This window comes from Ictalurus punctatus, chromosome 19 (assembly GCF_001660625.3).
Source record: "Ictalurus punctatus breed USDA103 chromosome 19, Coco_2.0, whole genome shotgun sequence".
NCBI classification, from domain to species: Eukaryota; Metazoa; Chordata; class Actinopteri; order Siluriformes; family Ictaluridae; genus Ictalurus; species Ictalurus punctatus.
Window position 1 is genome coordinate 25,533,938 of NC_030434.2, and position 25,000 is coordinate 25,558,937.

At 43.8% G+C, this 25,000-nt stretch overlaps 1 protein-coding gene across 9 annotated transcripts in view; it reads left to right on the forward strand.

Moving 5' to 3' along the window:
* Positions 1–6,192: 6,192 nt before the first annotated feature.
* The window catches only part of magi2a (membrane associated guanylate kinase, WW and PDZ domain containing 2a), a 163,472-nt gene continuing 144,664 nt past the window's right edge, over positions 6,193–25,000 (forward strand). For 8 of the 9 annotated variants that reach the window (XR_008398429.1, XR_008398428.1, XM_017494145.3 and 5 more), the window contains exon 1: positions 7,971–8,926. Coding sequence is in view for 7 of the 9 variants with exons in the window: in XM_017494145.3 (XP_017349634.1) it covers positions 8,632–8,926 (295 nt within the window). In the remaining 2 variants the exon portion in view is untranslated. Of the gene's footprint in view, positions 6,350–7,970; positions 8,927–25,000 lie in introns of those variants that run through there. The other variant, XM_017494141.3, reaches the window with a different exon arrangement.

Sequence of the window (25,000 nt, forward strand, 5' to 3'; positions counted from 1 at the left end):
GACTATACGCAGGCGAGACTATACGCAGGCGACACTACACGCAGGCGAGATTAAACGCAGGCGAGATTAAACGCAGGCGAGATTATACGCAGGCGAGATTAAACGCAGGCGAGACTAAACGCAGGCGAGACTATACGCAGGCGAGATTAAACGCAGGCGAGATTAAACGCAGGTGAGATTAAACGCAGGCGAGACTATACGCAGGCGAGATTAAACGCAGGCGAGATTAAACGCAGGCGAGATTAAACGCAGGCGAGACTATACGCAGGCGAGATTAAACGCAGGAGAGATTAAACGCAGGCGAGACTAAACGCAGGCGAGACTAAACGCAGGCGAGACTATACGCAGGCGAGACTATACGCAGGCGACACTATACGCAGGCGAGATTAAACGCAGGCGAGATTAAACGCAGGCGAGATTAAACGCAGGCGAGACTACACGCAGGCGAGATTAAACGCAGGCGAGACTAAACGCAGGCGAGATTAAACGCAGGCGAGACTAAACGCAGGCGAGATTAAACGCAGGCGAGACTAAACGCAGGCGAGATTAAATGCAGGCGAGACTAAACGCAGGCGAGACTATACGCAGGCGAGACTAAACGCAGGCGAGACTAAACGCAGGCGAGACTACACGATGTGTCTCCTTCACCTGTCCATCTTTACCCTTGGTACACATTTAACACTGATATAACACACATCAGAATTCAGTCCTCAATGATAAACTAAATACATAAATATGACCTCATTCATTAATTCATGAATAATATCGGCGCAGACGCGTCGTCATTGGAAGCGTTGGGTGCATTTTTTTTCAGTCTAAAAGCACGCACGAGGTTAAAGTGTCTCTGTGAGCGGAGCAGACGAGCGCTCGGTCAGATTCTCCTTCACACCGCCATCGCGTTCTCCCTACAGGACCGCGCATCCAATGATCGCAAACATCTACAAACAACAACAGTGGATTCAAACAGTGATAAAATCCCCAACGCTGCGGTTTCACGACCGACCGGTTAAAGGTAAACGAACAGCCTGCGCTGGATCGAGTGCTATTCCCCTCCGTCTGCTGAATAATGAGCGTGGAAGCCATTTTGTTTCGATTAATCCGGTATTATTCCGGTGATATAAGAGACTCCTATTCGATTTTTTTCCAACACTTGCCATCTTCTCAGTTATACATGATCGTATTGGGGTTCTTATGTTACATCGTATCACAAAAAAAACGCCGTTTCTGTGTTTCTCTGCATTGTCTTTCCCTGAATTCTTCAGGTGCTGAACAATCCGAAGCCTCAGAGGTGTGAGCGACACGCAGGTGATTTTAACCATCCGAATGTGGAGCTCTGGTGTGTAACCCGACCCGGAATTTCCTCACGGGAATACCGACATGCGTACGCGTAGTTACACGGGACTAACTACACACACGAGTCGGCTGGCGCTTCACGATCCGCTGTAGTGCCGATGCTTGTTTGTTTAATGAGGATGGCTGTGAGGTAGCTGACGATCACGTTAAGGGTTTCACTGGAGTCAAACCTCATCCTCCTCACTCCAGCAGAACTAATAAATCAAGAAGAAAGTGAGAAAAACGAACCAATAAATAAATAAATAAATAAATAAATAAATAAAAACCCCGTATGTGGAAGGAAAGGAAAATGTGATTTGAGTATCTGGGTCATGTGAAATCTCATCTCGGTGGCCAGGGAAAATATTTATAGAGTCGGTCTGAGGTCTTTTTTTTTTTTTTTTTGCGTTGTGTGTGGGCCCGAGTGGCGAGAAACTGCTTTCGGAGCAAGGTCTAGGAATTAAAGACCTGTTATTAACGAGACACGTCATGATCAGAGACGTGTGAGGTTTCCGTTAACCCAGGGTGAAGCGCACGTTAAAGTGCACCTATTATGCTTTTTCAAATATTCGCTTTCCTGTAGTGTGTGATCTACGTAGCTGTTTGTGCGCATTAAAAAATCTGCAAAGTTTCAAAAAACAAAGCGCACGACAAACGAAACGGAGTGATCGACTCGCAAGAGAAGGAATCGATTCTGAACAGCTGACGGACTTTACTTCCTCTACTAATCTATGTAGGTTCGTAACCAAAAAGCCCCGCCTCTGGTCTTCATCGGCCGCTCGCTGGCGGCGGTAGACCCATCACGACAGACTGGGACGTCTGACCAATCAGAGCAGAGTATGCTCTCTGAAAGGAGGAGTTTAGAACGAATCATTTAGAACGGATCATTTAACGAGTCGTTTGTGACACTGGGGGGGAAAGTAATGCTGCGGTTTAAATGATGAGCACGTTAAAGTGTTTGTTTGTTCGTTTGTTTGTTTTTTACCTCGGATGCGTGTAAATCTATCGTACGAGGGCTTTAAAAAAAAATTAGCCGCGTTTCAAATCCATAATAGGTGCGCTTTAGAAGTGTTTGGGTCAAAAATGTATGTCCACGATATCAAGCTTTACTCCAATCCAACGTAATCGAATCATCGATTCATCTGTAAGAGGAACGGAGCAGAAAAACTAATTGATGAAATAATGAAAAATAATATTATAATATGTAAAATAAATAAAATTGATCAGTAATTAAGATAAAGGGAAAAAAAGTATAAAAATGAGATATTTAATACAGACGCGCATTTAATATACACAGATGGATGTAGAGGTAGAAGGAGAGAGAGCGATTGAGTCATGTCCACCATGCGTGTGTGTGTGTGTGCGTGTGCGTGTGTGTGTGTGTGTGTGTGTGAGCGAGTGTGATTGCATGGTGTCTCCCACTAATAGCGGAGCATCTGGTGGAAAAGTAAACACAGTGAACACACCACACACCACGGCCACGTCTCTTTACTCCAGCGATGAGCCGTGACAAACGCTCTCCTCCACTTCATCACTTCATCAGCGGAGGACACGCTGTGTGTGTGTGTGTGTGTGTGTGTGTGTGTGTGTGTGTGCAGTGAATGAGAGAGCCGTTGAGTCGTTCACATACTTAAGGATGATATATGATGATGTTCTGATATAGGAGTAGCTTTGCTGCAGGAACATCGCACATCACACTTCACTCCTCTATGACATCGTGTTGCCTAGCAATTCGCTTCAGTGTCGCCACGGCAATGTCACTGTCAGTCCCAGGTCTCCTCGGGGTCTCTTCAATGATATCTATTCTATTCGATTCGGTTCTGTTCAGTTACAGCTGCAATCAAAATGATTCAACCCCCCCATTGTAATGCTTCAAGCGGTTTCCCCAAATTCAACTGAAAATGCAACTAATGATTTCTCTAGTCTCAAAATTATTCACCCCCCTGAATCTCACACCAGCACAGATATGCAGAACAGGTGTTTTCTCAAGCACAGAAACTGGAAACCAATGGAATACCTGAACTGGATTGGGATAGAGAACATATGAAATACCCGGACGGGGCAGAAAATGGAAGCTATTAACGGCTGCAAGCAGATTTGTGAGAAGGCAGGTTGTGAAAAACCCTCGAGTGACTGCAGAAGACCTGCAGAAAGACTCGGTGTAACAGCACTGAGGTTTCAGTGAGCACAGTAAGGCGTGTACTAAACGCAGAAGGTTTCCATGCCCGAACTCCAAGACGTTCACCGCTACTGACCCGAAAGCTCAAGAAAAGTCGCTCAGAATCATATAAATAATCCACAGAAGTTTTGGGAGTCTGTTCTGTGGAGCGATGAAACAAAGCTGGAACTTTTCAGCACGATGGATCAGCGGTACGTCTGGAGGAAGAAGAATGAAGAAGGAACACTCTGTACACAGTCGAGCATGGTGGAGGCTCGGTGATGCTCTGCGGCTGCTGTGCGTCCTCCGGCACTGGAGACCTGCAGCGTGTGGAAGGCGAGATGGATTCAGTGTAGTATCAGGAAATCCCAGGAGAAAACCTCATGCCGTCTGTGAGGAAGCTGAAGCTCGGGCGTCACTGGACCTTCCACCAGGACAACGATCCCAAGCATACATCAAATTCCACCAAGGCTGGGTTGCAGAAGAAGTTCTGGAAGATTCTACAGGGCCGTCACAGTCACCTGACTTGAACCCCGTAGAGAATCTCTGGTGGGATGTGAAGAAGGCGGCTGCAGCACAAACCCGAGAACATTACTGAACTGGAGGCCGCTGCTCATGAGGAACGGGAGAAGATTCCTCAGGAACGCTGCAGAAGATCTGCATCTCGTCTACAGCAGGTCAGAACAGTAAAAGGAGCTCTACTGAGTACTAAAGACGCTCATCATGAAGGGGGTGAATAATTCTGAGACTGGAGAGGTCATTATAAGTTTCATTTTCAGTTGAATTTGGGGAAAACACTTGAAGCGTTCGTCGTGTCGAACTATTTCAACTGCTTTTGTTTGATTTGTTCATCGCAAACAGCTGAAAGTCTGTAAAGTTAGACAATAACCCTGATTTGCACTGGGGGTGAATAATTTTTATTGCAACTGTATTTATATATTCTATTCTGTTCTATTGTTATTCTACTCAGTTATGTTTAATTCTATTACAATATATTTTTATTCTATTGTTTTATCCTCTTCCATTCCGTTATATTTCATCTTATTCTATTCTATAGTTATATCTATTCTATTCTATTATCATTTCTTTTATAGTTCTTTTATCATTTTCTTTATCCCTTTCTATTGTTATATTCTATTTTATTTTATTTTATTCTATTACATTCTCTCGGTTCTATTATATCCGGTTTTATTCCACCCTAGTGCTTTCTCTTTCGCCGTTATTTTTTCTATTTTATTTTATCCTGTTTGTATATTGTGTTGTTGTATTCTGTTCTATTCGGTCACATTGTATCGTATTCCACTATCTCTATTGTAATATTTCTCTTCTGTTGATTCTATAAGGCTATCTATTCGGTTCTATCCAGTTCTATTCTTCAGATTTTGCACAATTCTATTCTCCTCTGTCCTGTTTGTATTTCTATATTCTAGTTTTTACATTTTGTATATCTGTTTATATAAACTGAACGGTTCCGTTCGGTCCCTGTTGTGTTGCCATTCTTGCCTTTACTCACTGTTCAGTACCTGCTTTATTCTGATCAGGAGTGGATCATGGAGGATCACGGAGGATCCTGAGCCTATCCCGGGAACACTGGGCGTGAGGTGGGAATACACCCAGAATGGAAAGCCAGTCTATCTGCACACACACGTTCACACACTCACTCACCGACCTACAGTAGTAGGGGCAATTTATCTTAGCTGGTCCACCTACTGGCATGTTTTTAGGAGGTGGGAGGAAACCCGAGAACCCGGAGGAAACTCTAGAACCCGGAGGAAACCCGAGAGCCCGGAGGAAACTCGAGAACAAGGAGGAAACTCTAGAATCCGGAGGAAACTCTAGAACCCGGAGGAAATTCGAGAACCCGGAGGAAACCCGAGAGCCCGGAGGGAACCCGAGAGCCCAGAGGAAACTCGAGAACCCGGAGGAAATTCAAGAACCCGGAGGAAATTCGAGAGCCCGGAGGAAACCCGAGAGCCCGGAGGAAACCCGAGAGCCCAGAGGAAACTGGGAGAACATGCGAAACTCCACACAGACAGAAGCGCATGATGGACTCTGGAGCTCTGAGGAGACAATGCCGTGCTTTGTACCACCCTGACGCCCTCTATTCAATTCTATTCTATTCTATTCTATTCTAGCTCCTAGTATTACTGTCTGAATTCCGAGAAAATATCATGCAGTCATAAATGTCATCTCTGTCCTTGCTGCCATTTGTGAACTATCTCTGTTGTTTGTACATAAGTGTGGACGTCATTCGCTCGTACTCACTGTCTCTCTCTCTCTCTCTCTCTCTCTCTCTCATAACAGAGTTATGTGAATTCAGTTCAGTCAGGTCAACAACAAAGTATGAAGTACAAATCCAGACAGTGACTGTGTGTGTGTGTGTGTGTGTGTGTGTGTGTGTGTGTGTGTTACTGTGCAAGCCACGTTAAATTATATCAATTCCTATAATAGAGGAATGCAGACAGGGCAAACACGCAAATATTTTCTTAATGTCAATTAAACTAAGTGACATGAAGTGGTGACTAAAGTGCAGATTAGTGTCTCTCTCTCTCTCTCTCTCTCTCTCCCTCTCTCTCTCTCTCTCTCTCTTCAGTGTGATTGTGTTTGCTTTTCATTTTAAAGACTCAACACTCCTCTGTGGGTTTTCTGCCTCACTCAGGGAATTCCTCAGCTTATTTAAAAACCTCCTCCCACTGCGTAAAAATTCCTCTCGGCTTTTCAAAACACACTCCTCGCCTGGTAAAGTGGAGCTACGCCGTGCAGCGCTGCCTGTCCGACAGCCCAGACTCCACACTCCAGACATACACGTTATAGTTTTACTGCTATAAAAAAGAAAAAACCGACAGACGAATAATCATGGTGAGATGCTTATGACATATTGGCCGTATCTCTTTTTCGTTTTGTTAGCAATCTAACTACAATGACTTCTTTAAAATATGAAATAATAATAATAATAATAACAAAGCAGAGTAGCTAATTATCAAAGTGCATGTCAAGTCCGTTATTAACAGCATAAACTATATATATATATATATAAACAATATTGAACTACATACATGTTGATTAAAATCTCTTGGTGTAATATTACAAGATCAACAGGTCGAGGTCTGATCTATGAAATGTGACCCAAGACTTTGTTCCAAGTTCCAGAATTTGGGATTATTTTCTCACAACAGTGATTCCGACTCTCTAGTGATAATTCCATATTAATGCAGTCCGTCTTCCTCAAATACAATCCAAGTTCACGGTTTTGAAAAACATCTTGAGTAAAACTTTTAAAAGAGCCAGTTAGACCTAAATATAAAAATATAAGGAACAGGAGGAAAAATACAACAACGGGCTGGAAACTAGAGCCTTAACATTCATCCAGCTGTGGACATCCAGATGTTGTTAGTAAGTTGGTCTATGTTGGTGAAGTGTTCAAATACACTTCCGTTACTTCTAGTACTTACAATAGTGATTTTAGCCTTATAGATACATAACTAGAATTTCAACAACAACAATCATAATAATAACCACAACAGCAACAACAATAACAACAACAACAATCATAATAATAACCACAACAGCAACAACAATAACAACAACAACAACAACAATCATAATAATAACCACAACACCAATAACAACAATAACAACAACAACAATCATAATAATAACCACAACAGCAACAACAATAACAACAACAACAACAACAATCATAATAATAACCACAACAGCAACAACAATAACAACAACAACAATCATAATAATAACCACAACAGCAACAACAATAACAACAACAACAACAACAATCATAATAATAACCACAACAGCAACAACAACAACAACAACAACAATCATAATAATAACCACAACAGCAACAACAATAACAACAACAACAACAATCATAATAATAACCACAACAGCAACACCAATAACAACAATAACAACAATCATAATAATAACCACAACAGCAACAACAATAACAACAACAACAACAATCATAATAATAACCACAACAGCAACACCAATAACAACAACAACAACAATCATAATAATAACCACAACAGCAACACCAATAACAACAATAACAACAATCATAATAGTAACCAGAACAGTAACAGTAACAACAACAATCATAACAATAACCACATCAGCAACAATAACAACAACAATAACAACAATCATAATAATAACCACAACAGCAACAACAACAACAACAATAACAACAACAATCTGATGATCATGATCTATTTCCCCTGGCTTTTAACATCCCCTAACTATATTATCATTTTGGGGCCTTTTATTTTCAAGACTTTTATTGTTTATTTGTCTTTATTTTTCTTTTTTCTCTGTCTTAATTTATTCCTTTTATTCACTGTTAACTGGACTGATTGATAGATATATTTAGTGATAACATGTATTATTATTATTATTATTATTATTATTATTATTATTATTATTATTACTACCGCTACATGTCGCGGCACCGCCCATTTCGAATCGTTGCTCATTTGCATAAAGTTCTAAACTCCGTTTGGAGTCCGCGCTTGGCCGCTCACAGGCCCCGCCCACGCGTATCGCTGCTTATTTACGTGATGTTAAACCCCTCTGCTCTCAGGCCACGCCCACTTCTCTTCACTAACGTTCCTTTCGCCTCCGGTTACTGTATAAAATCTGCAACTCTTCTCTGGAAATGAATGACTTCCGGCCGCTCTAATCGCATCCTGTGTGTGTGTGTCAGTGAAGCTGCAAATATATCCACACACACACACACACACACACGCACAAAACATAAAAGCTTGAAGAAGACTGATAAACCGCAGCGGAGTCCGTGATTTTCTTGGCCACAAAAAAACAAAAAGGTTCAACCAAAGTTTTTGCACGAGGACATCGGGAATGGTCCAGGTTACAGCTGTTTACAGATGTTGCATTGTCATTAGTGTTGGAGGAGGGTGTGTCTGGGATTTAAGACGGGACAGAAACTTTCTGTGCTATCAGCATTTGTGTGTGTGTGTGTGTGTGTGTGTTGGGTTTCAACTAGGACGTCCGACATGGATCCTCCGGACATCTGAAGCCGTTTTCCCGGAGTTTAAGTTGGAAAACCGGGAACATCTCACCACACAGGCCGCCCTCATGTAACTAAAGGAAGTCCAAACATGTCCAAAAACTCGACGAAGAGAATCCACTGGAGCAGCAGAGTGCGTGAAGTGGTGTTAACCCGGGATAAACACGGGGAGCTCAGTGTGGATATTAGAGGAGGCGCAGAGCTCGGTCAGTTCCCCATGCTCGGAGCTCCGGATGGGATCACTACAGATGGAAGGGCGGCTCAGACCCGGGGAGAACTTCTGCTGGAGGTGAACGACACCCCGGTGGCCGGACTGACCACCAGAGACGTGATGGCGGTGTTAAAACATTGCAAAGACCCCGTCCGCCTCAGGTGTCTCAAAACAGGTGAGCTCCAACCTGAGCATAACGGTTCTCTTAACTGCACGGAGTCGATTCCGAAAAGAGTCGATTGTACTCTACTTGAGGGTCGACTCCAGTGTTTTTCTTAGTCTACTGCCTACACTATGGAACGAAAATACATTCATGCAGTACGAAAACAGATATTTTGATACACTTTATCTCATTTGTTTCACATCTTATCTCGTGTTTTGTTGTAGTTTGCGAAACCAAGAATCGAGTGAATGATTCTGTAGAATCGACTCAAACATTGTCAACTCTCTTCTGTGAGCCGGCCGCTTCCAAAAGAAGTTATCTCGGGGTGTGCGTGTGTGCGTGTGTATTATATATCACATACCGTTGACTAACAGTGTAAACAATCACATAGAATAGATTATATTTATATGTATACAGTGTACACGTGGATTCAACAACACTTTTTGTTAGTTTTAATTTCAGAATTCGCTCTTTCAAGCGTTTTTAGAGATACTGCGTAACGGTTCAGCCCCCCCCCCCCCCCCCCTACATTTCTCCACAGTGGAATGATCCGTTGCCATGGAATCACGGCACGCTCTTGAATGACATAACTAAGAACCTGAGCTAGCCGTTTGTTGTTATATTGTTTTTTTACTGTTTAAGGCCCCCAGTTGTTTATCAAAACATGATTTAATTTTAAACAGTTTAATATTTAAATTTCTATATTTGGAGTTACTTTTTAAGAGGATATAATGCTAATGCTAATTAATTAATTAATCATTTTATCTTCAGCGCTAGTTACATTAAATGGTTGTGTCTATGAATGAAGGAAGTTGTTGTTTATAAATAAATAAACATTATATATATATATATATATATATATATATATATATATATATATATATATATATATATATATATATATATATAAATTGCTGAGGTATAATAAGAAAATAAACACACTTGGGGATGTAAATGGTAAATGGCGCACTTATATAGCACTTTTATCCAAAGCACTTTACATTGTGTCTCATTCACCCATTCACACACACACACACACACTCACACACACCAACGGTAGCAGAGCTGCCATGTAAGGCGCTAACTTGCCATTGGGGTTCAGTGTCTTGCCCAAGGACACTTTGGCATGTGGAGTCACGTGGGCCGGGGATTGAACCCCCAACCCTACGATTAGTGGACGACCCGCTCTACCACCTGATCCACAGCCGCCCCGTTGTGTTATAAGACAGTAATAAACTTCATCACACCACGCTGTATCAGCAGCACACAGTGACCTGCTCATTACTTATTTAATATTATGGTCTATAATTTGAAATCATAAACAAATACACGTGTGAGTGTTCCCTCACATCAGCTTGTATTAGCTCGGGCTTGAAGCCTGCGCTCTTTTTGTCCTCCAGCTGCCAAAACTCTCAAAATAAGAAGCTTTGGATCACAGCGCATGAGCCGTGTGTCCTGTAATGAGGAAGCATGTCCTGACACACACACACACACACACACACACACACAGGGAGCTTTTACTGTTGTTAGTGCTCTTTTAAGTGTGCTTAGAAATGAATGTTTAAACGTCAGATTAAAGGGAAGGGAAGGTGAAGGTTGTTGCTGCTGTGGTTTCTGCGACGGTTCGATCAGCTCTCATCACGTCCTGCAGGTTTCCATTTGAATTCTGGGATCTCATGCATGTTTTATTACTTTCCTGTCCTGTGGAAGACAGCAGTGAGAGTATCAGCACAGTGGGGGGCCAAAATTTACAAACAGCATAGGACTGTTGGTTATAGATCAGTTCCTCTAATCATTTTCTGTTTCTTACATGTCTCTCTCTCACTCTCTCTCTACCTGTCTCTCTCTCTCTCACTCTCTCTACCTGTCTCTCTCTCTCTCACTCTCTCTACATGTCTCTTTATTTATTTATTTATTTATTTATGTATTTTACAAGGATAATATGGGGTTGGTGTTTTAGGGGTTAGTTATGTACTCACGGAAGAGGTGGGTCTTTAGCTGTTTTTTGAAGACAGTGACGGATTCTGCGGTCCGGATTGAGGTCGGAAGTTCATTGCACCAGTGAGGGTCAGTTAGTGAGAAGGTTCTGGAAAGGGATCTTGAGCCACGCTGAGTAGAAACTACTAAGCGTCGGTCGTTGAATGATCGCAGATTGCGTGAGGGAGCGTAAGCCTTCAGGAGAGAGTTGAGGTAGGGGGCGCTGTTCCAGACAAGGTCTTGTAGGTGAGCATCAAGGCCTTGAATTTGATGCGGGCGGCTACAGAGTGGAGAGAGTGGAGGGAGATGAAGTGGGGTGTGACATGGGTACTTTTGGGCTGGTTGAAGACGAGGCGCGCTGCTGCATTCTGAATCATCTGAAGGGGTTTGATGGAGCTGCTGGGAGGCCCGAGAGTAGTGAGTTGCGGTAGTCCAGTTTTGAGTTAATAAGAGCCTGGATTAGTATCTGTGTGGCTTGTTCGGTGAGAGAGGGTCTGATTTTCTTGATGTTGTACAGGAAGAACCTACAGGACCGTGCAGTTGTTGAGATGTGGTCTGTAAAGGTCAAGCTGTCATCAAGAATCACCCCGAGGTTCCTGGCCGTCCTGGTTGGCTTGAGTGTGGTTGAGCCGAGCTGTACAGTGAGGTTGTGGTTGATTGAGGGACAGGCTGGGATGACGAGAAGCTCAGATTTTGCCAAGTTGAGCTTAAGGTGGTGTTCCCTCATCCAGAGCGAGATGTCAGAGAGGCAAGCAGAGATATGTGCAGAGATTGATGGATCAACAATCAGTATAGGTGCGCACGAGTGGCAGCCTGTTGCAGCAGCTCTTCTCTTTTTCGGCTAAGTTTAGTATATTTCCCTTGTTGTTTGTGCTTTCTTCATCTTTGGCGTTGCGTTTGCAGATATGGATATGCAATTGTGGAGTTTAGCAATATTTATTTTTCTGTTTGTTGGACTGTACCGCTCCGCACTGGGAGACCCATTCGGCCACGGCTCTATTGTTTACACTAGGAAGCAGCTGTTAGCACTGAGCAACACCAGGATACTTCCTACAGAAAGACCGGTGATCCCCGAGGAAATTAGGAGAAGGAGAAGGGGAAGCAGAGCTGGACTTAAACGCCGGGAGAGAAAAAAAACGGTACAAACCGTTCATTCCGTCCATTATTATGGGGAATGTGAGATCTCTCTCCAATAAGATGGAAGCGCTAACGGCGCTAACCAGGCTGAAGAGAGAGTACCGGGAGTGTAGCATCATGTGTTTCACGGAGACGTGGTTGAACGATGTCAGTATGGATTCACTGGTTACACTGGACGGATTTCAACTTGTGAGAGCGGACAGGAAAGCAAAGGAGAGCGGCAATAGGAAGGGTGGGGGAATAGCGATGTTTGTGAATGAGAGATGGTGTAACCCTGGGCATATCAGGGTTAAAGAGCAGCGGTGCGCTAAGGATGGTGAGTTGCTAGTGGTTAGCATGCGGCCATATGACCTGCCGAGGGAGTTCTCGCACGTCATCGCGATAACTGTCTACAGTTACGGCTAACGCTACAGCGGCATGTGAGCTACTTCACACTGTTGTGTCACAGCTGCAGACATCGCACACACAGTCCCTCCTTCTCATCTCCGGGGACTTTAATCATGCTTCCCTGTCCTCAACTCTCCCCACCTACACATAGCATGTTAAATGCTAGGGGCAATAAAACATTGGATCTGCTGTATGCAAAAACAAAAGATGCATACAGCTCTTCACCCCTTCCCCCGCTTGGCCACTCAGATCACAACCTGGTCCATCTGCTGTCTGTCTAAATACCTTTGGTGAATAAACAACTTCCAATCACAAGGTATGTGAGAAAATGGTCTGAGGAGACCAATGAGGCACTTAGAGACTGTTTTGAGTCTACAGTCTGGGAAATGCGCTGTACTTCGCACAGAGAAGACATTGACAGTCTCACTCAATGTGTAACGGACTACATTAATTTCTGTGTCGAGAACAAGGTGCCTAAGAAGAAGGTTCGGTGTTTTTCCAGCAACAAACCCTGGGTGACTCCAGAGCTCAAAGCTCTGTTAAAGAAAAAAAAGAGACTGTTCAAATTGGGGGACAAAGATGAGCTGAGGAGGGTTCAAAAACAGCTCAGAGAGGAGATAAGGAAAGGAAAAGACAGCTACAGAAAAAAGTTGGAGCGCCTTAAACAGAACAACATGAGGGAGGTCTGAACAAAGACAATGGGAGGGGCCTTGTATCCGGCGACCGTGAAAGGGCAAATGAATTAAATCTGTTTTTTAACAGATTTGATTCAGCTCCATCTCCTCCCCCCTCCTACCAGACCTCAGACCTGTCAGCGACTGAACCGTTCCATCTTGTCCCATTAGGCACCCCCTCCTCCACCCCCAGGGCTCCAGGAATATCGGCATTATCCAACTCACACCTCAGAGCTTCTGAGATATCAGCATTACACAGCTCACACCTCTCCACTGCTCACCATCCCTCACTCAAGGAGGTTTCACACCCCTCCCCCCATACCACTCATCAGGGATTGCCAATAACTCCCCCCTGCAGTCTCTCTGACACTCAATCAGGTGAAGAAGGAGCTAAAGAAGATCAAGGCAAGAAAGGCCCCAGGCCCGGATGGAATCATCTCCAGACTGCTTAAAGACAGTGCAGATCAGCTCAGTGAGGTCATCCTGCATATCTTTAATCTGAGCCTGAGACTAGCACGAGTTCCAGTACTGTGGAAGACTTCCTGTGTGGTTCCAGTACCCAAAATTGCGCATCCGAGTGAGCCAAACCACTTCAGACTGGTAGCCTTAACTTCACACCTGATGAAGTCCATGGAGAGGATTGTCAGCTGCGGACCCTAGTGAGCTCAGAGCTAGACCCCCTACAGTTTTCTTACCGACCAGGCATGGGGGTTGAGGACGCCATTATTTATCTGATGCACAGATCACTTCTACACCTGGAGAATACTGGGAGCATTGTGAGGATCATGTTTTTTGATTTTTCCAATGCTTTCAATACACTTCAGCCATCACTACTTAGGGGGAAGCTTTTGGGAGCTGGAGTTGACCGCCACCTGGCTGCATGGATCACCAACAAACTCACTGACAGACCACAGTATGTGAGGCTCCAGGACTGTATGTCTGATGTGGTGGTTATCAGCACGGGAACACCGCAGGGTATAGTGCTTGCTCCATTTCTCTTCACCCTGTACACAGCGGACTTCAGGCATAACACTAACAGCTGCCACATGCAGAAGTTCTCTGATGATACGGTCATTGTTGGACGAGTATCAGAGGAGAACGATCAGGAATTCCGGGAGGTCATCGCTGACTGCCAACTGGTGTGAATTAAACCACCTCTGCCTCAACGCCAGCGAGACAAAGGAGATGGTAGTCGACCTCTGCAGGAGGCCGACCCAGTCTACGCCGGTGAGCATCCAGGGTGTTGACATCGAGAGGGTGGAGACATATAAATTCCTGGGTGTTCACCTCAACAATAAACTGGACTGGTCCAAAAACACAGATGTCCTGTACAAAAAGGGCCAAAGTCATCTCCACCTGCTGAGGAGACTGAGTTCTTTTGGTGCATGCAGGACCCTGCTCAAATCTTTCTATGACACTGTAGTAGCATCTGCTATCTTATATGCGGTAGTTTCCTGGGGAGTTGGGAGCACTGAGAGGGACAGGAAACATCTCAACAAACTGGTTAAGAGGGCTAGCTTTGTCCTGGTCTGCCCTCTGGACAGCATAGAGGTGGTGGGGGAGAGGAGGATGTGAGCTAAGATGGCGTCTATCATGAGCAAGTCCTCTCACCCCCTGTATGAGATACTGGGGTCCCTGAGCAGCTCCTTCAGCAGCAGACTGCTGCACCCTCGGTTCAAGAAAGATCACTACCGCAGGTCCTTCACCCCTACAGCAGTCAGTCTCTTTAATGCAACAACAACATAACGTAGAACTGCTAGCTGGTTTTTTTGCACCATCAACCCACACATTATTATTATTTGTTGCTCAGCCCTCTATTGTTAACTGCGCAATAATCCATTTACCCATTCATGTATATAAACAAGGTGTTACTCACCCGTATATATTCAAATTTGTATTCATCTATAAATACTCTGAGGTGTCCATAGTGTACATATTACCATTATTATTATTTTTTTACTACTCTAATTGTTATTTTCTATTCCTATTGTATATGTATATATTTTTTTAAGATAATGTGTTAAAGATGTGTGAGTGCAGGTAATAGTGTGGGAAAGATGGACTGAAGAAGATGAGAAGGGATAGGGTCAAGAGGACAGGTTGTGGGACGGCTAGAGAGGAGGAGTTTAGAGACATCAGTCTCTGAGAGAAGGAGGTAAGTTGGGAGTTACGTGGAGAACGAGCCGGTCTATGCGTATCTGGCGTTGAAAACAGGTTCCTGATTGATGTAACCTTGTTGGAGAAGAAAGCGGCAAAGTCATCTGCAGTGAGAGAGGTAGGGGAAGGGGGAGGAGGGGGACAGAGAAGAGAAGAAAAGGTTTTGAAGAGATCGCGGGTGTTGGGAGAACTGCCAATCTTCTCTTGGTGGTATGTGGCTTTATCAGTGGAGATGCTATTGGAAAAAGAGGAGAGAAGTGTTCGGTGATTGGTTAGGTCAGTTGGGTTGTTTGATTTGCGCCATTTCCTTTCATGCTCTTAGTTTGGCCCGGTTGTTAGGCAGAGCTTCTGAGAGCCAAGGGCTAGAGGGTGATGTGCGAGCAGGTCTGGAGGTTAGGGGGCAGATGCTGTGAAGAGAAGATGTTAGGGTGGAACATAGCATGTCGGTTGCGGTGTTTAAGTCCAGTGAGGAGAGGTGGCTATCAGAGGGAAGTGAGGTTGTGACAGTGGAGAAGTGTGAAGGGGAAAGGGAGCGGAGATTGTGACGAAAGGAGATAGAGGGTGGAGACAGTGAGGGGGATGAGGGGAGAGAAATAGAACACTGGATAAAGAAATGGTCAGAGGTGTGGAGAGGAGTAATGAGAAGATTGTGTGTGGTGCGGTTATGTGTGAGGATGAGGTCGAGCTGTTTGCCGGCTTTAGTGAGTTGCTGGAGTGGTGAACTGCTTGAGGTCAAACGTGGTGAGGAGCGCAAGAGGGTCGGCTGCATGCGGCTTGTCTAAGTGAATGTTGAAGTTACCAAGGACCACAAGAAGAGCTCCATCATCTGGGATGGTGGACAGTAGCATGTCAAACTCTACCTGTCTCTCTCCTGCTCTCTCTACCTGTCTCTCTCACTCTCTCTCTATCTGTCTCTCTCACTCTTTACTTGTCTCTCTCAACCTGCCACTCTTACTCTCTTTATACCTGTCTCTCTCACTCTCTTTCTGCCTGTCTCTCTCATTCTCACTGTCTACCTGTCTCCCTCACTCTCTCTCTACTTGTCTTCCTCACTCTCTCTCTACCTGTCTCTGTCACTCTCTCTCTCTACTTGTCTCCCTCACTCTCTCTCTACCTGTCTCTGTCTCTCATCTACCTGCCGCACTCTACCTGTCTCTCTCACTCTCTTCTTGTCTCCCTCACTCTCTCTACTTGTCTTCTTCACTCTCTCTCTACCTGTCTGTGTCTCTCTCTCTACCTGCCGCACTCTACCTGTCTCTCTCACTCTCTCTCTACATGACTCTCTCTCTCTCTCTACCTGTCTCCCTCCCTCTCTCTTTACCTGTCTCCCTCACTCTCTCTCTACCTGTCTCTCTACCTACATTTATTTACATTTATTCATTTAGCGGACGCTTTTATCCAAAGCGACTTACAAATGAGGAAATACAAGCAAAGTGATATATCAAGCGGAGAACAATACAGGTAGTGCTACCGTACAAGATACCATACAAGAGTAGGGTTTTTAAAATTGATATATATATATTTTAAAGATAATGTTGGGTTGGCATTTTAGGGGCTAGTTAAGTACAACTCATGCTCTCTCTACCTGTCACTCTCACTCTCTTTCTGTCTGTCTCTCTCTCTACCTGTCTCTCTCACTCTCTCTCCATCTGTCTCTCTACCTGTCACTCTCACTCTCTTTCTGTCTGTCTCTCTCTCTACCTGTCTCTCTCACTCTCTTTCTGTCTGTCTCTCTCTCTACCTGTCTCTCTCACTCTCTTTCTGTCTGTCTCTCTCTCTACCTGTCTCTCTCACTCTCTTTCTGTATGTCTCTCTCTATACCTATCTCTCTCATGCTCTCTCTCTACGTGTCTCTCTCATGCTCTCTCTCTACCTGTCTCTCTCATTCTCTCTCTATCTGTCTCTCTACCTGTCTCTGTCATGCTCTCTCTACCTGTCTCTCTCTACCTGACACTCTTACTCACTTTCTACCTGTATCTCTCACTCTCTCTCTACCTGTCTCTCTCATGCTCTCTCTACCTGTGTCTCTCTACCTGACACACTTACTCTCTTTCTATCTGTATCTCTCACTTTCTCCCTACCTGTCTCTATCACTCACTCTACATGTCTCTCTCTATCTGCCTCTCTCACTCTCTTTCTCTAATGGTCTCTCTCTCTCCCTACCTGTCTCTCTCATGCTCTCTTTACCAGTCTCTCTCTACCTACCACTCTTACCCTCTTTCTACCTGTATCTCTCACTCTCTCTCTACCTGTCTCTCTCTCATACTTTCTCTACCTGTCTCTCTCTCATACTCTTTCTCTACCTGTCTCTCTCTCATACTTTCTCTACCTGTCTCTCTCTCATACTCTTTCTCTACCTGTCTCCCTCTCATACTCTTTCTCTACCTGTCTCTCTCTCATACTTTCTCTACCTGTCTCTCTCTCATACTCTTTCTCTACCTGTCTCTCTCTCATACTCTTTCTCTACCTGTCTCCCTCTCATACTCTTTCTCTACCTGTCTCTCTCTCATACTCTCTCTCTACCTGTCTCTCTCTCATACTTTCTCTACCTGTCTCTCTCTCATACTTTCTCTACCTGTCTCTCTCTCATACTCTTTCTCTACCTGTCTCTCTCTCATACTCTTTCTCTACCTGTCTCTCTCTCATACTCTTTCTCTACCTGTCTCTCTCTCATACTCTTTCTCTACCTGTCTCTCTCTATGTTCCTATTTTCCCACTTTTCCTGTAAAACAGCAGGACTTTGTTTGCTTTATGTAGGTCGGGAGGTTTAATTGGATCTGGCTTTATTGAGAGGGAACTGTGTGTGTGTGTGTGTGTGTGTGTGTGTGTGTGTGTGTGTGTGTGTGTGTGTGTGTGAGAGTGAGAGAGAGAGAGTGTGGGCTGCACAAATTGGATGGCTATCAAACAGCAATTTAAAAGCTGCCGTAATCCGTCTGGAGCTTGTTTTACTGAGTTGTGTAGTGTTTTTGCATAACAATAAAACACACACGCACACACACACACACACACACACACACACACACACCCTGCCACCCAGCATAGTCTGCTTCCCTTATATACTATTCTGCTCTTTCAGAATGTGAATAAAACGCCATATATTGTTACGAAACAAACAAATGAAACAGACAGAACTTCAGAACAAAACTTTGTTTTGTTTTGAATCAAAACTTCTTTTTTATATTCATTAATAAACATCTTGACCTTGTGGTTCTACAGAAGAATACCAATGAACAGGAACGTGTAACTAAAAGTGTAACGAAATACACACATACAGTTCCTTACAAAAATATTCACCCCCTCAAATGGCATCGGGTTCATCTGGAGTACGAGTGACACTCACACTCGTTGTTCCAGTCAGTATTTCTTATTATTGCAAGATGTGAAAAACCGAAAAATGCCCCTTGCATAAGTATTCACCCCCTTCAGACTAGTACTCGGTAAACCTTTTGCTGCAGTAACATCTATACGTGTGTTGGGGGTCAGTGAAGTTCCTCCCAGCTCTGCACACTGTTTGGGATTTTCACCCGTTCTTCCTGAAGATCTGCTCCTTGTTCTTCAGGTTGGTCCTCGACTGATGTCGTCTTCGAACAGTGCCAGAGATTCTCCGTGCGATTCAGATCGGATTTGGACTTTGACTTTGCCTGTACAGAACATTCACCTTTTTGTTCTTAACCCCTCCTGCATTGCTTTGTCCTTGTGTTCAGGACCACTGTCCTGCTGAAAGGACTGGAGCAGGTTCTCTTGTAATATCCGCCCGTGTCTTGCTCCATCCATTCTCTCTTCAATTTCAACAAGAAGCCCAGGTTCCGAGGATGAAAAGTGTTTCCACGGCATCAAGCTGCCACCACCGGGTTTCACTAGAGAGATGGTGTTGATCGAGGTGCGGCCTGCTGTAGGTCGCACCCGGAAACTTTTATTCAACGGATATTTCGATCTCGGTCTCCTCACACAAAAGAACACATGTTGGTTGGGTCACTCCCGTGCTCTTTTTGAGTTTTGAGGTAGTGCTTGTCTAGGAAGTTCCTGGGTGTCGTGATGCAGCTTCCACATCCTCGTTGATGATCCAGCCGTGTCTACTTGGACGTCCGACCTCTTAGCTACCATTTTACACCCTATTCCTATCCCGTTATCTTTAACTGTGTTAGAAAGCTCCTCCGTCTATTTTTCACTCCTTTCCTCCAGACTCAGCATTTCTCCAGTTACGGTTCAGCTGAGGTGGGGTTTTTCATTTCACAGGCGAAGTTCTATTGTGTCTTCGTTAAGACGATATCTTTCATCAGGAGCTTTTGGGACTTCGTAGACTACCTTCTGCATACGGCATTTTTCAGTTTGTGATTTTCTCTGAAGTACTTGCTGACAGGTAATGAATTGGAACTGTAAGAGAACGCGAGTCTGCAATAAAAAATACTGACAGGGAGATCGTGCGTACCGTGTTTGCTATTCAGACTAGTCAGATCAGTTTCTGGGGGCTGAATACTTTTTTTTTGTATGTAAATTGGAAAGATCCTCAACTAGGGGTGGAGAAATACGGCATCAAATATTAATATGGCTACACTGGAAAAATATTTGACAATTCAGTGTTCTGTTGAATGATATTTAGATTCGCGGAGATTTCAGTGTTTCAGCAAAACATCATAGCGATAATATGAACGTCAAGTAGGAAAAGAAGGTGTTAGTACAGGAGGTAATGAAACACTGTGTGTGTCATGCGGTTATAGGAAAATAATCAGTGCTGACGCGACGAAGAGTCACTGTCAAAACCTTGAAGTTCAATATTTTCCTATGACAACAGGTTTTATTCCTCTTATACCACAGCAACCTGCCAACGAGTACAGTTTTTAAAAAAATTACTAAAGAATGAGATGACAGTTTTATCCGTTTATAGTTACATTTATTGTTCACGTTAGTTCCTGTTCTCACTTATGTTATAGCAGCTGTAAGCAGTCGGTCCATCACCAGCCCTCTCTTTATCCTTATCCCAGGGAGCATGGGGCACGAGGCGGGGTACAGCCTGGACAGGGTGCCAGTCCATCGCAGGGCACAATCACATACACACTCACACACCCATTCATACACTACGGACACTTTAGACACGCCAGTCAGCCTACCATGCATGTGTTTGGACTGGGGGAGGAAACCGGAACACCCGGAGGAAACCCCCGCAGCACGGGGAGAACACGCACACTCCACACACACACAGAAATGCTGACACTGGTGACTCCTTCCATAAAAGTTAATTCAATAAAACGATCACATGTTCATGTGGAGCGTCTGGCATACGAGTCCCTGTGAAGGAGCTGTTACTATAGAAACAATGACGGATTAGAACAAGCACATTCAAATAAACCTGGGATTTGCAGGAGTCATTTATCTCACGCTGAGAGAGAGAGAGAGAGAGAGAGAGAGAGAGAGAGAGAGAGAGAGATGGACAGATAGAGAAAGAGAGCATCAAAGAGGCCAAAAAACCCATCTAGCATGTTCCAGGAAGCTGATTGGTTTAGGAGACTCTTGTCTTTACAATCCAGTCTCTCTAGTGAGATCTAGCGTCTTTATATTAGCATATTCAAATCACTTAATCTGTCCAGGGTCAGCGTATCGGAGTGTGTTCCTCCTGTAGAGGGCAGTAGAGCCACACACACACACACACACACACACACACACACACACACACACACACACACACACACACACACACACACACAGAGGTGAATGGCCTTCATCTTTATAAAGAGACTGTTGAAGAGCAGAAATGGAAAAAAAAAGGAAGAGAGCCATGAGTGCTGCTGAGCCGAGACCTGGGTATAAAAAAACACACACGCAGAGAGAGAGAGAGAGCGAGAGAGAGAGAGAGAGAGAGAGAGCGAGAGAGAGAGAGAGAGAGAGAGAGAGAGAGAGAGAGAGATAGAGAGAGCAGGAGGAAGAAACAGGACATGATGATTGAAGGGAATGAAGAAAGAGAAAAGAAACAATGAAGGAGGCTGAAAGAGATCAGAATAAAGAGTAGGGGATAAGAGAGAGGGAGAGAGAGAGAGAGAGAGAGAGAGAGAGAGAGAGAGAGAGAGAGAGAGAAAGTGGTGTTTTGGGACTTGAGTAGATGCCACTTCATGAATATTTCATAACAGTTGTTGAACAGCTCAGAGAGAGAGAGACAGAGACAGAGAGAGAGACAGTGAGCGAGAGAGAAAGAGAGACAGAGAGAGAGAGAGAGCGAGAGAGAGAGAGAGATGGAAGGATAGATGAAGAGAAAAGAAAGAGATGTTCTCACTCACCTTTTCTAACGCTCTGTGTTTGATGAGTGATCCTGATATTGATCTCATTCGATAATTAGAGGACATCTATCTGTAATGAGAAGATAAATGTTCTTATAGCCCCCTCTCCCCGGGTTGAATCTCAGGAGCTCAAAAGCTGCCCGTAAAGTAGGTGTTTTCCTTCTCAGTGAAAAAACCCTCCGTCAAATTGGTATCGCATTAAAATATTCAATAAAACCACTCACACTGGCTCGTGCTTGTACGATTCAGTGTTCCTTATACTTCACTATACTTCACATACAGCTTAGTATTCCGTACACTTCGGTGTTCCGTACACTTCGGTATTCCGTACACTTCGGTATTCCGTACACTTCGGTATTCCGTACACTTCAGTATTCTATAAACTTCAGTGTTCCGTACACTTCAGTGTTCCGTACACTTCAGTATTCCGTACACTTCGGTATTCCGTACACTTCGGTATTCCGTACACTTCAGTATTCTATAAACTTCAGTATTCCGTACACTTCGGTATTCCGTACACTTCGGTATTCCGTACACTTCAGTATTCCGTACACTTCAGTGTTCCGTACACTTCAGTATTCCGTACACTTCAGTATTCCGTACACTTCAGTATTCTATAAACTTCAGTGTTCCGTACACTTCAGTATTCCGTACACTTCAGTATTCCATACACTTCGGTATTCCGTACACTTCGGTATTCCGTACACTTCGGTATTCCGTACACTTCGGTATTCCGTACACTTCAGTATTCCATAAACTTCAGTATTCCGTACACTTCAGTATTCCGTACACTTCAGTATTCTATAAACTTCAGTATTCCGTACACTTCAGTATTCCGTACACTTCAGTATTCTATAAACTTCAGTATTCCGTACACTTTGCTATTCCGTACACGTATAGCCACATTATCTTCACATGAACTGCAGATGAAAAAAAACCCTTTGACTCATTGGCACTTTTGAATCACTTTTGCTCGATTCACTTAAGAGTCGTTTAAAAGCAACGAATCATTCAGGAATCACAACACTATTGTATCTGTGTGGATTTGAGAGACTGTAAGACGCAGTGCTTCTGCTGTGTCCTGTAATTAAACAGATGCATCATGGGAAGACAGGCTAATCCATTTTAGCAGTTTGTTTCTAATGAGGTGAAAGACGGTGCTACGCTAATTGTGCTTCATTCACACCTCTTTTCAGCACCGAGCTAACACGAGAAACTAACACTGATGGTCTCACTGTGTTTATGTGAAGTCCTGCTGTAACACACACGAACACACACTCTTTATCGTCAGAAAGGGCTCGGGTGTGTTAGAACAAGAAAAACACTAACACAGACAGGAGTCAATTACACAGACGTGTTAAACACAGTGAGACTCTCTTCCCCATGATGCATCTGTTTAATTCCAGCACACAGCAGAAGCACTGTGTCTCACAAGCTCTCAAATCCACACAGGGACAATGGTGTGATTCCTGAACGATTCCTTACTTTTAAACGACTCTTTTAAGTGAATTGACTCACCCCGGAGGAACTTGGCGTTCGGCTGATTCACTGTAAACGATTTGTTATTTTTCTATTTCTCAGTGAATCAGAAGCGTGAATGAATCAAACGGGTGTGTGTTAATTGGCATTTTTTCACACTGAACACTGATAAACAAGAACCAGAAGAACTTAAAGTACATTTTCAAACAACTTGAGAGACAACTGGAACTGTTACCATGACGACAGTAAAAGCAATCAACATCAAATTATTAGAACTCCAGCTCTTCTGTCTGTCTCTTCCTCTCTGCCTGTGTCTGTCTTTCTGCCTGTCTCTGCCTGTCTCTGTGTGTATCTCTCTGTCTGTCTCTGTGTGTATCTCTCTATCTATCTATCTCTCTATCTATCTATCTATCTATCCGCCTGTCTGTCTGTCTATTTGTCTGTCTGTCTAACAGAGCTCGTTCACTATGAGACATGTTGATTCACTTTTACTTTTGAAGACGACTCCTCAGTCAGTCAGTGTGTGTGTGTGTGTGTGTATATATGTGTATGTGTGTGTGTATGTGTGTGTGTGTGTGTGTGTGTGTGTGTATGTGTGTGTATGTGTGTGTGTGTTGTAGAGTGGAGCAGTATCGATATGCACAGATGAAATGGATTTGTGCAGCTCGATGTGGGTAAAATGAAGCAGGACGTTTGTGCACGCAAATGAAACACACTTCAACACACATATGCATGAGTGTGTGTGTGTGTGTGTGTGTGTGTGTCTGTGTGTGCATGTGTGTGTGTGTCTGTGTGTGTGTGTGTGCGTGTGTCTGTGTGTGTCTGTGTGTGTGTGGGTGTGTTTAGGGTAAAAGAATGAAGGAGTATTGATTTCTTGATTAGCCAGCATCTAACATGAGAGAGAGAGAGAGAGAGAGAGAGAGAGAGAGAGAGAATAAAGCAGAATGATGCATGTTAAATGAAAGAGAGGAACATGCACAAGGTAGCGGAACATGGAAAGAAAGATAAAATAATAATAATTTTTAAAAAAGAGAAAGCATTTTTTTTTGTAGTTTTGTTTTCTTCGCTGTAGAAGAGAAACACGCAGCAGCCGTGTGTTCATGGAGCAATGTGAGCATTTATGTTTCGTCATTTAAACAAGTTGATATACATCGAGTGTTGTGTTAAACGGTAAAATGTAAATACCACGGTAACGTGATACGTGCGTTCGGGAATTGAAACGGCTGTATTAATGGCACCTTTCCGTCTTTTCACATCCAGAGTAAGAAAGACTGGTGGGATTTCTTGTTCGTATTTTTCGAAATGTTACATTTGCAAGAAAAGGAAGGAAGAATTCAAGCGAAAGAACTAAAAAGACACGTTTGGATCTAATTTTTGAGAGTCCACACCCGTACTGTTTACCACTAATTCCTTTCGAGAAGATCTAAACTTTTACACGCTTACTAGGTGGGAATAAAAAATTTATTCTGCACAATGCAGTCATTGTAATCTCATACGTTCGGTGTTATTTCTGACTATATGACACTTTCCGCCGGTGCACACTGTCGCCATACGGTAACAACTGACCAACTAGCCCCTCCCCCCTCCCCCAAACTCATTCAAGTAATAAAAAACCATAAAAGCATTTTTTCCTCTATAATCATAAAGTCCCTGTGTATGAGCTGTTACTATAGAAACGATGACGTAACAGGACGAGCGCGTTCATATAAATCGTTCATGTTACAACAGGAACTACTTTTATACAGAAATCTGACCAATCAGACTGGAGAATTCTTGGTGCCATTCAGTCCCGTTGTGCAGTTTTGACGCCGTTTTTTTTGGCGGGAATGGGAGTCGGCATCTCGTGAAAATTGTAGGCGGAGCATGGGCGATCGATACAGCCGGTCATGGGGATAATGGGTCCGCCTCACGCCCCGCCCGTATTAGTGATTGACATGACACGGTAACGTGCACACTGTGAGATGTCATCTGAAGGACAATTTAGAATGGCGCCCAGGCGAACTCGA